The sequence below is a fragment of the Thamnophis sirtalis genome, unplaced genomic scaffold (genome assembly GCF_051295495.1).
Source record: "Thamnophis sirtalis isolate CommonGarterSnake01/CBP01778 unplaced genomic scaffold, rThaSir2_p1.2 scaffold_6, whole genome shotgun sequence".
NCBI classification, from domain to species: domain Eukaryota; kingdom Metazoa; phylum Chordata; class Lepidosauria; order Squamata; family Natricidae; genus Thamnophis; species Thamnophis sirtalis.
Window position 1 is genome coordinate 44,354,604 of NW_028261386.1, and position 13,279 is coordinate 44,367,882.

The window sequence follows — 13,279 nt, forward strand, 5'->3', positions numbered from 1 at the left end:
TGTGTGTGTATATATATATATATATATATATATATATATATATATATATATATATATATATATATATATATATATATATATATATATATATATATATATATATATATATATACTTAAAGTCACAACCCCTGGTATGCCCGAGTATGGGAGGAAGGTCACACTTCCACTCTCTGTCATTAGGCTCGTCACAAGAGACCATCCAGACAGAAACCCAATATTTTTTACTGTTGCCTTTTTTGTTACATTTGTTATATTTATGCTGATAAATAAATAAAGGGAGACTAGTATAGATCTATTTCAAGCTATTTAGCTCTCATCAGCTAGCCATACCCAAGTTTGGGAATCGAACCTGTGCTCCATTGCCTCCCAGGCAGGGAGTTAACCATTTGAGCTACAGAGAACGATTCCCAAACTTGGGTATGGCTAGCTGATGAGAGCTAAATAGCTTGAAATAGATCTATACTAGTCTCCCTTTATTTATTTATCAGCATAAATATAACAAATGTAACAAAAAAGGCAACAGTAAAAAATATTGGGTTTCTGTCTGGATGGTCTCTTGTGACGAGCCTAATGACAGAGAGTGGAAGTGTGACCTTCCTCCCATACTTGGGCATACCAGGGGTTGTGACTTTAAGTATATACCTCCCACCCTGGCTGGCTGATAAAGGAGTCGTTCTCTGTAGCTCAAATGGTTAACTCCCTGCCTGGGAGGCAATGGAGCACAGGTTCAATTCCCAAACTTGGGTATGGCTAGCTGATGAGAGCTAAATAGCTTGAAATAGATCTATACTAGTCTCCCTTTATTTATTTATCAGCATAAATATAACAAATATATATATATATATATATATATATATATATATATATATATATATATATATATATATATATATATATATATATATATATATATATATATATATAATGTTTTTATTTGTGCTGATAAATAAATAAAGGAAGACTAGTATAGATCTATTTCAAGCTATTTAGCTCTCATCAGCTAGCCATATCCTTACTGGGATTCGAACCTGTGCTCTATTGCCTCCCAGGCAGGGAGTTAACCATTTGAGCTACAGAGAACGACTCCTTTTATCAGCCAGCCAGGGTGGGAGGTATATACTTAAAGTCACAACCCCTGGTATGCCCAAGTGTGGGAGGAAGGTCACACTTCCACTCTCTGTCATTAGGCTCGTCACAAGAGTCCATCCAGACAGAAACCCAATATTTTTACTGTTGCCTTTGTTATATTTGTGTTTTTATTTGTGCTGATAAATAAATAAAGGAAGACTAGTATAGATCTATTTCAAGCTATTTAGCTCTCATCAGCTAGCCATATCCTTACTGGGATTCGAACCTGTGCTCTATTGCCTCCCAGGCAGGGAGTTAACCATTTGAGCTACAGAGAACGACTCCTTTTATCAGCCAGCCAGGGTGGGAGGTATATACTTAAAGTCACAACCCCTGGTATGCCCAAGTGTGGGAGGAAGGTCACACTTCCACTCTCTGTCATTAGGCTCGTCACAAGAGTCCATCCAGACAGAAACCCAATATTTTTACTGTTGCCTTTGTTATATTTGTGTTTTTATTTGTGCTGATAAATAAATAAAGGAAGACTAGTATAGATCTATTTCAAGCTATTTAGCTCTCATCAGCTAGCCATATCCTTACTGGGATTCGAACCTGTGCTCTATTGCCTCCCAGGCAGGGAGTTAACCATTTGAGCTACAGAGAACGACTCCTTTTATCAGCCAGCCAGGGTGGGAGGTATATACTTAAAGTCACAACCCCTGGTATGCCCAAGTGTGGGAGGAAGGTCACACTTCCACTCTCTGTCATTAGGCTCGTCACAAGAGTCCATCCAGACAGAAACCTTCCTCCCACACTTCCTCCCATATATATATGAATGATTGAGCTATATTTATTACTAATACAGTCCTATTAACACATCTAATCTTACATTTGGCTTAGATTAACAATTTTCACTTGTATTCATCATTTGGCTTAGATTAACAATTTTCACTTGTATTCATAGCCACAGTTTTGTTGACCTGGGTGTATACCATTAATCCTTTCATATCTTTCATAGACTCATTGTCCTTCATTTCTATATAGAATTATATTTCTATAATCAGATATAGTTTGACTTGGCTTGTAAAGAATACATCACTTCCTTGCATTCTGGCAGCACTGTAGCCATGTTCTAATATTACCTTAATATGTTAAGTGTATGTATTTCCCATATTTTTATTCCACCATAACTAAAATGACACTCAATGGCTCACATAGAAAACATATCATGTAAAACAAGTCCCCTACAAAAGCAAAAGCACAACAGTGCTGGAGTACAAAAGAAATTAAAAATGGTAACATCACATCACAAGGCTTTTATGTGAATTGGCAACCTTAAGTATCTGTCCACATAGAATCAATTGTAGGAAAATTAGACTTTGTGATGTCAATAATTGTATTGTAAGCAAAGAGAGTATTGCTTTATTTGCATCTTCAGCATGGTAGGAGAGAACAGGGACTGCTCATGAATCCTTCAGGGGGATTGAAATTGTCAACTGAAGAGAATTAAAAGTACACAAAGATGCAGTTAGTAATGATGACTGATAGCAAAAACAAGTTTAGCAAAATTACAAGAATGCACAATACTTCATAATTAGCTTCTTTGAAAGAACGATGGATTGTGAAGTCTAAAATTATAGTTATTAAGCGACAAAGTTTAAAGGTACAAACAAATTCTTCCAAGAATCATCCTTCCTGGAAATTGGAGGAGGTTGTTGAACGTGTAAGTTTTCATTTAATGTCATTCTTAACTTTTTTAGAAATTAAGTTTGTGATACAGGAGGGATTTGAAGGGTAATATTTACATAATCTGTCCAATTCAGTAATGGGTATCTAGTGAATTAAAATTATGATGTATTTTTTAATTGGAACAGCTTGCTGGCAGGAGATAAGATGACTTAAAAAGCTGCCCAGTTTTGAAAAAGAAGCAATGTAGTTGTAAAAAAAAGTCCCATGGTATAGGCAATCTGCACAAATTCTAGTCTCATTTTCAATTAACACTTTAAAATGTTGTGTCCCTAAAACAGGCATTGCAATTACATTTTAAATTGGCATCATGGCTTTTATTTAGATAGATAACAATATGTAGGCTTTGTACGCAATATGTGGAGACCTAGCTAGCTCCCTAACGAAGGTTCTAATGCTGGGAAAGGTGGACAGAAAGAGAAATGGATGACCAGAAATGGATGAGAAGTTGATGAACTCAGTTACAAAGGTTATGAGTGCATCATTGGAAGATCAATGGAAAGTTAGGGACAAATCATCATGGAGAAAATCTATCTAGGTCAGTAAGAGTAAACATTTTGATGACTCATAATCAGTCGGAGAATATGTGGGTATGGATATGACCTCTAATCTTCACTCATACATTTGTACAAAAGTGATATCAATAAACATTATGAATTATTACAGTTCAAATATTTACAACACCATCACACAACTGTGTCATCATAACACTTGGAAGAATTGGCTTATATTTTCAAATGTTAGTAGTTATAATATTAGACTTCAAAATCAATTTGTCCTTTCAATGAAGTTCATCATGAAGATTATATATACTGTGTGGGTGTTTAATATAAAGCATACATTTACAATGCACTATATACTATAATTCCTAGAATCTGACCAGATTGAAACTGTGTCTGATTTTCACAAATAAATAAAAAATAGGAACAGAATTATATCATATCCCAGAAAAGATTCAAAGTGATATGTGGAATTATATTTCAAATATTGTGATTTTGACTTGCTGAATTTATTTGTGAACACCATCTTTAGTTTCTAGACTATGTCATGTATATATAACTTGAGTAAGAATTAGTAAATTTAAATCTGCAGCTTAACTTAATTGTTCTGACTGCACAAGCTATGCAAAATTTGCTTTCAGTACCTTTAGGCCGGTCTCGTCCTTTGTCAATTTTTATTGGCATTTATCATGTGGCTCGTGGCAATAATTTACTCACCTCCCCGCAAGGACTCCCTCCACATTTTTTAAACAAAATAAAATTAAGCCTGCACAATTAACCAACTACATATATTAGAAATAGAAGTCTGAAATGGATCCCTTTTCCTCTGAGAAGTCACTGGGGGAAGAGTAGTCAATGTCATAAACTGGACCATAATTGAAAATACAGTTTTTAATTAAAGCTGTTTTTAGCCTATTCCCAGATATAGTCTCATCAATGCAGTAATAGCAGTGGTGTTCTCTGATGCTAAGCAAGCTAATTTTTGCTATAGTTAGAGGATGTTTTTCATGGAAAATAATGAACATGAATGGTCATTTAAGAGCCAAGATTGTACTCTGAGGGATTTATTGTACTAGCTAGTAGCATTGAAAACTTCCATTAATTTTAGTAAGCTTGATCCATTAATTTTAGATACACTGATACAAAAAGGCATAGCATTGTATCTATTTACTTTTCAAATACAGTATGTTACCATATTTGAAGAAGGATCGGCCCTTCCTCAGTTTGAGAAGAAATTAACTGTGGGGAAATTTGATGTTCATATTATATTTTTGATTCCGAGTTAGGAACACAACATAGCAAAACTTATTACAGCTAAGCAACCAGTAGAAAGAGAAAAGTTCAACAAAGTATCCACGTATATACAGCCTAGATAATTTATGTACATTTAAGGTAGCATAAAAATTTTAAACATAAAACCTGTAAAACCGGATGAGCTGATTTAGTTAACTAAAGCCACAAAAACATTCTTTATAACAGTTATATACCCTATTTGCTGCTACTTTACAGTCTTTGTCTGAGTTCATGTGTGAATAAAATAGAGGAAATAAAATGGAGGAGGTAAACAACTTTATAGCATATAACTTTAAGGTGGGACAAAAGATAGAATTTTGCCTTGATAAACTTGCTGTATGGCTTCAGAACAAATCTTGCAACTTGTGGTGCAATAGGTAAAGATAAACTTCTGTAGACTATCCTTTATCCCTTTTAATATAGGGTGTTTTACTTCAGTGTCTGGCTTGCTCACAGAAAAAGCAGCTTAGAAGCATATGAGCCATTAATTCCATTTCCCACTTTCCACACTGACAGAGTTTTTCTAGCTATGGAATCTTATTATATCTGTCTTCCAGTATTGCAGAGGGAAAATATTAATATATGGCCTTGAAAAGATGTATCTACGATGGTTAAAGAAGGATTTTGTAAATAATTGACCTGGGCATCATTACAGTAGGCAATGATATATGCCAATGTCTTCATGGATGTCTTTCTTGCTGCTGATCAGGCTACCTGTCCCACTTTTTAAAAAACTATTTTCATGAATGAAGGCAACTATACATGTTACAGGATAATTTTGCAGGATCCAATCTGAGTCAAACACCAGGACCAGAGATTTAGCGTTCTAAGCTTTCGAACTCGTACTGGAACCCATCCTCAGGGAATGTTGATTGGGATGTTGATGGATAACTATTAAGTCATTGGCTGTTATTTCCTTGTGCTGCCAGGTCTTTGTCTCCTAAGTACCTGATAAGCTGATAGTAAGTCAGCACTCCTGTTGACTGACAAAGGCCCATTTCCCAGGCTTCAATCATTTCCCTGGTTACCTTTGTACCTGCTCGGCCAATAGTCTTTGTAGCTCTAATTTGAAATTGAATGTATATCCTTGTTCATTGCAAAGTGAGGCTACCAATGAGCTTGGGTCTCCTCATTTGACCACTCACTTGTGTTCTTGTAGTCTGGTGGTTAACTTTCTTCCCATCTGTGCTATATAGTCACAGAGGAAATCCAAGCAATCTTTGTGTCACTATTTCACTCTTTTTTAACTTGTTCTTTATTCTGTAGTTGTTTTGCTACCTAGTTATCCCCCTTTTGTCATTCTCTCTGCCAATTTGTTTTAAGACTAAGAAAATGTACAATGCCATGTTATCAGAATCCTTGATGAGTTACAGAAAGAGAAAACTCTTAATTCTGCATTTTCATAATCTAATCCAAATCTGAAGTATACACTTAGCACTAGTGAAAAATAATATTTTAGAAATCCAGTTAACAAGTATTTGAATTTGTAATAAATGAGAAAGATTGTATCATATTTAGGACTTGGATAAAATAATTCATTTTCATTGGAATATTCATGCAAAGCAGTAGGATGCTGTAGAAATGAGAAGAGGGAGGAAGGTGTGGGAAAACAGGCAGAAATTATCAGCAAACAAGAAAAAGTGACTGCTGCTACCTTTGCTACTGGCACTTTGAGTGTAAACCTTCACTGAAAACAAGACATTATATTTAAAAAGAACTTTTCTCATAAAAACAAAGATTGGGTTTTACCTCAACTTTTTCAAACAAGAAACAAGTAATGGTTCACAGATCAATTGTGTCCACCGAAAGTGATATAGGACATGAGTTTCGTGGTACATCATCTGCAGGGAAAAAGTGTTTTGACATTTGTTAAAAATGTTATGCTTGAGAAACTAGAGTAGATTGCAAATATAACATGTCAAGAGAAAACTTTATCATTAAGAAAAACAAGCAACTCTTGGAAAGCTTATATCTAATTACTTCTATTTTTAATTTCTCTGGCAGGTATATTTATGTCCCAATGGGAGGATCTCATTGCAGCCTATTTAAGATGTTGTTTTCAACTGCCATCACATTTGCTTTTGTAAGTTACTGGCATGGAAGCCATAGCTATCTTTGGTCCTGGGCTGTGCTTAATTGGCTTGGAGTAACAGCTGAAAATGGAGTGAAGAGGATTGTTTCTTTTCCAATTGTCCATAATTTTATTGTAAGTTAATTCTTGTTCATGTTTCTAAGAATCATATTTAAGTTTAGGATGAAATCTGAAATGTGTTTTCTGAAAAATCCTGAGCAGGTTGAGTACTTTTTAGAATTGCTTGTCTCCTAATCAAAGAACTAATGTATGGAGCTAGCACCATATTGCCTCTAAAGTTAAGAAAAAATGGGACTCTGTAATGGAATACATAGAAAGGAAAGGGTAAAAAGGAAACAGACAATTGGAGAGGACCTCCTGGTCGCTTAATGGTCAGAGAAAGAAACTAAGGAAAGGCCTATCCTAATGGAGCATGCATTTACATAAAGTGATTTGTGCTCTGTGTGATCTTTGATTGTCATTTGTCATTGTCCAGAGTGGGGTGGCGCAGTGGCTCAGTGGTTAAGACACTGGGCTTGTCAGTTGGAAAACTGGCAGTTCTGGTTTGAGACCCAAGCTCCACATCATGGAGTAAGCTCCCATCCTATTTCCAATTCCTGCCAACCTAGCAATTCGAAAGCATACAAATGCAAGTCAGTAAATGGTTGCCACTTTGGTGGAAGATAACAGCACTCTGTGATATTATGCTGGCACATGGCCATGGATATGTCTTCTGAAAGTGCTGGCTTAATGGCCTTAAAGTGGAGATGAGCATCATCCCCTGTAGTCAGCAACAACTAGCGGAGTAAAACGCTTTACTTTTTTACTAGAATCTACAAGTGCAGAAAGCTCCACTTTCTGCCCAGAATCTGAAATAACAATAATAGAAATAATTAAGTATGCTTGCCTACTTATAGCAGTTATAGCAATAGCAATTAGACTTATATACTGCTTCATAGGGCTTTCAGCCCTCTCTAAGCGGTTTACAGAGTCAGCATATCGCCCCCACAATCTGGGTCCTCATTTTACCCACCTCGGAAGGATGGAAGGCTAAGTCAACCCTGAGCCGGTGAGATTTGAACCGCTGAACTGCTGAACTAGCAGTTAGCTGAAGTGGCCTGCAGTACTGCACTCTACCCACTGCGCCAGCTCGGTTGGCTGAGTTCTCCTCAAATGGTGGATGGCCTTCTTTTGGAGCTCTGGGGAGGGGAGAATGGTGAAGTTTTCCTCAGGCATTGTCTGAGATTGAGCTAGGCAGTTGTAGGCTTTGTATTCCATTGATTTACAAGTTCTGCATCTTATTATTGTGACTATTACTGCTGTTTTTTGTTGGGCATGATCTAGCTCTGTGTCTGAGAGCCACACAGTAATAGCATAGTCCTTGCTCTCTTCTGTTTTGGTTGTCCCACACTGCCATCACTGTTCTGCCATGCTGGATTCGAAGGATTGGATGTAGTTGTATGGGGAAGACATTGTAGGTTCATTTTCCTTCCTGTTTCTCCCTTGTCTTAATTCTTCCAGCTGACCATCTATAATTACACAGTGTTGAAAAAGGTCTTCTATGGTATTTTGGGCTCCTTGCCTCACTAGCTTGTCTCAGTTCATTGGCCAGCCTTTCTGTGAACTGATCAATTAGTGCTAAGTCTTTCCACTCTACATCACCATAAAGTAACTTAAAATTGAAATATATGCTGATAATCTCCTCTGTCCCTGCTTGAACTTCCAAATGTTTTGTTCAGTAAGCATTCATAGTCATGATGGTAATGAAAGTGTAGCTGCACAACCAATCCTTGCATTTATGACCTTCATAGAAATGTAAAGCAAAGGAAAGCTAAAGTAAGATTATAACTTTTGCTTAATAACTGAGTTACCAATCCCAACTGTGATCACAAAATGAAGAGCACCTGCAGTATTTAACAGAATAACAGAATTGAAAGGGATCTTGGAGGTCTTCTAATCCAACCCCCTGCTCAAACCATTTTCAACAAATGGTACTCCAGTCCCTTCTTAAAAGCCTCCAGTGTTGGAGCATGTACAACTTCTGAAGGGAAGTTGTTCCACTGATTGATTGTTCTTACTGTCAGGAAGTTTCTCCTTAGTTCTAGGTGGCAACCAATCCTTGCATTTATGACATTCATGGGTCTGTAAAGCAAAGGAAAGTTAAAGTAAGATCGCAATTTTTGCTTAATAACTGAGTTTACCAGTCCCAACACTGATCACTAAATGAAGAGTACATGTAGTACTTTGAATGAAAATAATGTGAATGAAAGTAGTTCTTTTGCAGTAGTGCTGACCCTGTCAAACTGTTAAAGGGAGTGGCTTGGGAAGAGGGTGTTGGAGGAAACAAGGCATAATATGGAAGCCTCCTAACCTCCTTAGAGGTAACACTTCACTTGCCTGGGCTTTTGGCTTTGCTTTATTGCTTATGTGATACTAGGCAACCACAATCAGTCTATTGAATGTGGAGATGGCTGAATCTCTCAGTCATGCTATATGATCACAGCCATTGAGCCAGGGATAATAAATTATAGTGATAATTTATTTTGCTCTTGAAATGTTTCAAAAGATATAAAATGGATCCCTGTTTAATCATTTTAAAACTTGTAGATGCTGCTTAATGGTGTAGGTGATCAATCAGCATGTTTGTCTTGTGAAAGGAACAAGTAGTATTAATGGAAAATCTGATGGCTGGCAGGTTAGACCTTCATTCTTATCCTCCTATTTCTGTTCGGCGAACTGTTTAATCCTGGCTTGGAAGAGAAGAAGAAAACTGCATGGCGCCACAATCAGGACATGCTAAAATTTCCTGGATAGTGGCTGAAAAACTGGAGGTGAGGTGAAACTAGTCTGAAGTAGGAATTAGCAAAGGAATATATATCACTGTAAAATATCAAACAAACTAGGAAGAGATCCCACAAATGATATTCCAAAGGTGGTATTCAGTTGCTGTTTTTGCATTTCTTTTTTCAGCAGAATCAAGAAATAACCATTCTTTTTGCCCAATAGCCAGTCTATTTGTTGTTGAAGCTATGAGAGTTTAGGTAGAGTAGTCTACCAGATTTTCAGGAAACTTGGGAGAGAAAATTAGCTCTTTTTATGCCCACTGAGAGAAGAAAATCTGTAATTGACGAGTTGCCTTCAGCAAGTTATATAAAAAGTGAGCAACAAGCAAAGCTGCATACAGATGAATTATGTAAGGGTTGGCTGAAATTCAACACAGCTGAAAATTCTCTAGAATTCTCTTCATGATTTTTGTTTTAGAGGGAAGAAAAGCTAAGCCTTTGTCTTCCAATAGATCAGAGTTTCCCGACCTTTCCAGCTTTGCAGACTGGTGGCAGGGGTTGGTGGGAGGGGATGCTTTTGCATGTGCTCTGTTATTCTGTTAAACTACTACTACATTTAGTGATCACAGTGGGACTGGTAACCCAGTTATTAATAGCAATAGACTTAGACTTATATACTGCTTCATAGTGCTTTACAGCACTCTCCAAGCAGTTTACAGAGTCAGCATATTGCCCTTCCCCCCAAATCTGGGTCCTCATTTTACCGACCTTGGAAGGATGGAAGCCTGAGTCAACATTGAGCCTGGTGAGATTTGAACTGCCAAACTGCTGACAGCTAGCAGGAATAACCTGCAATACTGTATTCTAACAACTGCGCCACCACAGCTCTTTAGTGAAAGTTATGATCTTACTTTAGCTTTCATTTGCTTTACGGTCCTATGAAGGTCATAAATGCAAGGATTTGTTGTGCAGCTACTTTTCATGACTATCATAACTATGAATACTTACTGAACAAGACGTTTGGGGATGCTGTAACAGTTGTAAGTGTGAAAAACGGGCATGTCACTTTTTCAGTGCCATTGTAACTTTGAACAGTTGCTAAATGAACAGTTGTAATTTGAGGATTACCTATAGTTTGGATTTTAACAAACTACCCATTGAAATGAACAGAGAGGTTGTAGACTCTTAAACTACTGAGACATTTGCTTTTGCTCTATGACCAATTTTCCCTAATTCCTGGTCAGTTACTATTTCTTCTCTGGTAACATAGTCAAAACTAATATTTAAATATTCCAACTATTTTTATGCTTGTCATGTATGAAAAATGGAATCCTAGAAGTCGTTGAACGATATATTTATAAATTAATTAAAAATTTCCTGCCCTTACTGCGTATCACAAGGCACTCAAACACATTTTTCTTTTTACAATTTTTAAATAATGACTGTATTTAGCATTCCTATGTCAACTATATATAGTTATAAATATCTGTTCAGTTATAAATATCTGTTCAGGGCTTAGAAGAGAAATCAGTGGGTGTATTTGAAATATGACAGCTGGATAAACTTAGCTAAATTTAGCACAATGATTGAGAATATCATGATGTCACAGTTCTTGTACAAAACAAAAGCAGGTAGGACTGGTGGTATTGCACAGCTGATATTTTCATGGTTACAATATTTTGCCAGTACATGGAAAGTCCAGTGGCCTTGTACTGATGTAGATTGCTATCCTTAAGTCACAAATGTGGCAAGATACTGCACAGCCATCCTTTGTAAACTGAACTACTTCTCATTTCCTGGCTAGGATTTAGCATTAGTTGATAATAAATGCCTGGGTTTGTCTCCCCCACCCCACCCCTTGTTAGTGGTTGCTGGGTATCACAAAATATTCTTACATGAGAATAACCAATATCCCCAAATATTGGATCATAACAATACAGGGCATAGGAGACAGATAGAAAGATGAATTTCTAGAAGAGTGTTATTGCAAAAATGGCTCAAAAAAAAAAGAAATCCACTATGTGAAAATCCCGAATTGGCTATCACCGACAGAAAGGATGACTCACTCAAATTTTATAGATTTGAACAAAATGCTAAGATACAGAGACTTAATTGATAGACAGGGAAATTTAAAAACAATTGAAGAATTGGCAGAACAGAACATGAAAGTTGACTGGCTAACTTACCTCCAAATCAAAACTAAATACAATAATGATACTAAATTATATGACATTGAAACAGAACCACACGAATTGGATAAAATTATTCAAAGCTCAGATAGAAAGATGATAGGAAGAATATATAAATTCCTCCTGAAGTATAAAATGGAAGAGGAAATTGTGAACGAACAAATGATAAAATGGGCGCAGAATTTTGGCTATAATATTGAATTAGACAAATGGGAAAAAAATTGGGGAACAAACTTAAAAATGACACTATCAGTTGCATACAAGGAAAACCAGTACAAAATGTTTTACAGATGGCACTTGGCAACAAGGTTAGCTAAAATCTTAACAAATACCTCCCCAAAATGTTGGAAATGCGAATCAATACACAGAACATATTAACATTTATGGTGGACCTGTGAGGAGGCTAAAAATTTTTGGAAAAAGGATCAAAAATTGGCTGGAGGCAATAATGGGGGTTAAAATAGAATGGAAACCTGAAGTTTTTTTTAATTAGGAATAATGTCTGCGAAATACAAAAAAGCAATCCAGTATTTAATACTACATATAATTATGGTGGCAAAGATTGCCTTTGCCCAGAAATGGAAAAACAAATTAATTCCAAGCTAAGATGAAATAATAAGAAAGGTTATGGATTGTGCTGAAATGGACAAACTAACTAAAGAAATCCAGGGAAAAGAGGAATCAGAATTCTACCAGATATGGAATAAATGGTATAGGTGAATGGAGGAAAGAAACAAGAATCAATGAAGGAATTTAACAAAACTCAAAAATAATAGTTATGAGTAAAATAAGAGGGTTAAGAATGGTGAAATCCAAATGAAATATAATAGAAAGGGAAATAATATAAGGTGAGCGCTATCGATTGATAATTGCTATTAGAAAGCTCCTGTTCATATTGTATTGTGTAAATGTGGTGTACGTCTAAGTTTTGTGTGTGTATATTTTATAGGTTTGTTAATAAAAAAATAATAAAAAAGACAGAAAGATGAATGTGTTGTTTTCACTCACAAAAGTACCATAGTTTGGTTGTCATTCATTTTTTTACCTTAGAATTTGATATTTAAAGAACACGTGAAATCATATTTTTCCCCAGAGGCTGCTTTATCTGCTGTTCGTGGAGCTCCAGGAAAACTATGAAAGGATTGTATTCTGGCATATCATTAGGCATGACCCTTTTGAGACCTTTCTCAAAAGTTGGCAGATGATATTCATATGCAGCATCTTTTCTATCAGCTAGGCACATCCTTTGCTTAAATTCCAGGTTGCATTCAGTTTGTTTTGATGGAAAGGCTCCAACCCAAATATTCACTACCATTTCTCATCCAAGCCGCACTGAGTCATACTGTGCATTGACTTCCAAGAATTGCAGACATTTGAAGCAAATTGTTATACTCGTGTGTATCTTTCCTTTGAAATCCTAAGCTTTCCGTTTTCATCACAATTCAAAACACCAATATGCTTATGATTAAAAAAATTATTTCTGCTCTTTGCAGTTTTTAAGCGTTTAAAAGCAAGTTTGCTGCCCTACAAAGTTTTTAACACAATAGGCAATTTTTACAATTGGCCAAAATTAAATTATCTCTTAATATTTAAAAATGAATAAACAGTTATCACTGCTTATGACTACAA

General features: G+C 36.1%; 1 protein-coding gene across 2 annotated transcripts in view; it reads left to right on the forward strand.

The window, feature by feature from the left end:
* The window catches only part of HHAT (hedgehog acyltransferase), a 160,028-nt gene that overhangs the window by 110,419 nt on the left and 36,330 nt on the right, over positions 1–13,279 (forward strand). The window contains exon 9 of one of the 2 annotated variants that reach the window (XM_087717742.1): positions 6,612–6,690. In XM_087717742.1, the coding sequence (XP_087573868.1) occupies positions 6,612–6,690 (79 nt within the window). Of the gene's footprint in view, positions 1–6,611; positions 6,814–13,279 lie in introns of both variants that reach the window. The other variant, XM_087717741.1, reaches the window with a different exon arrangement.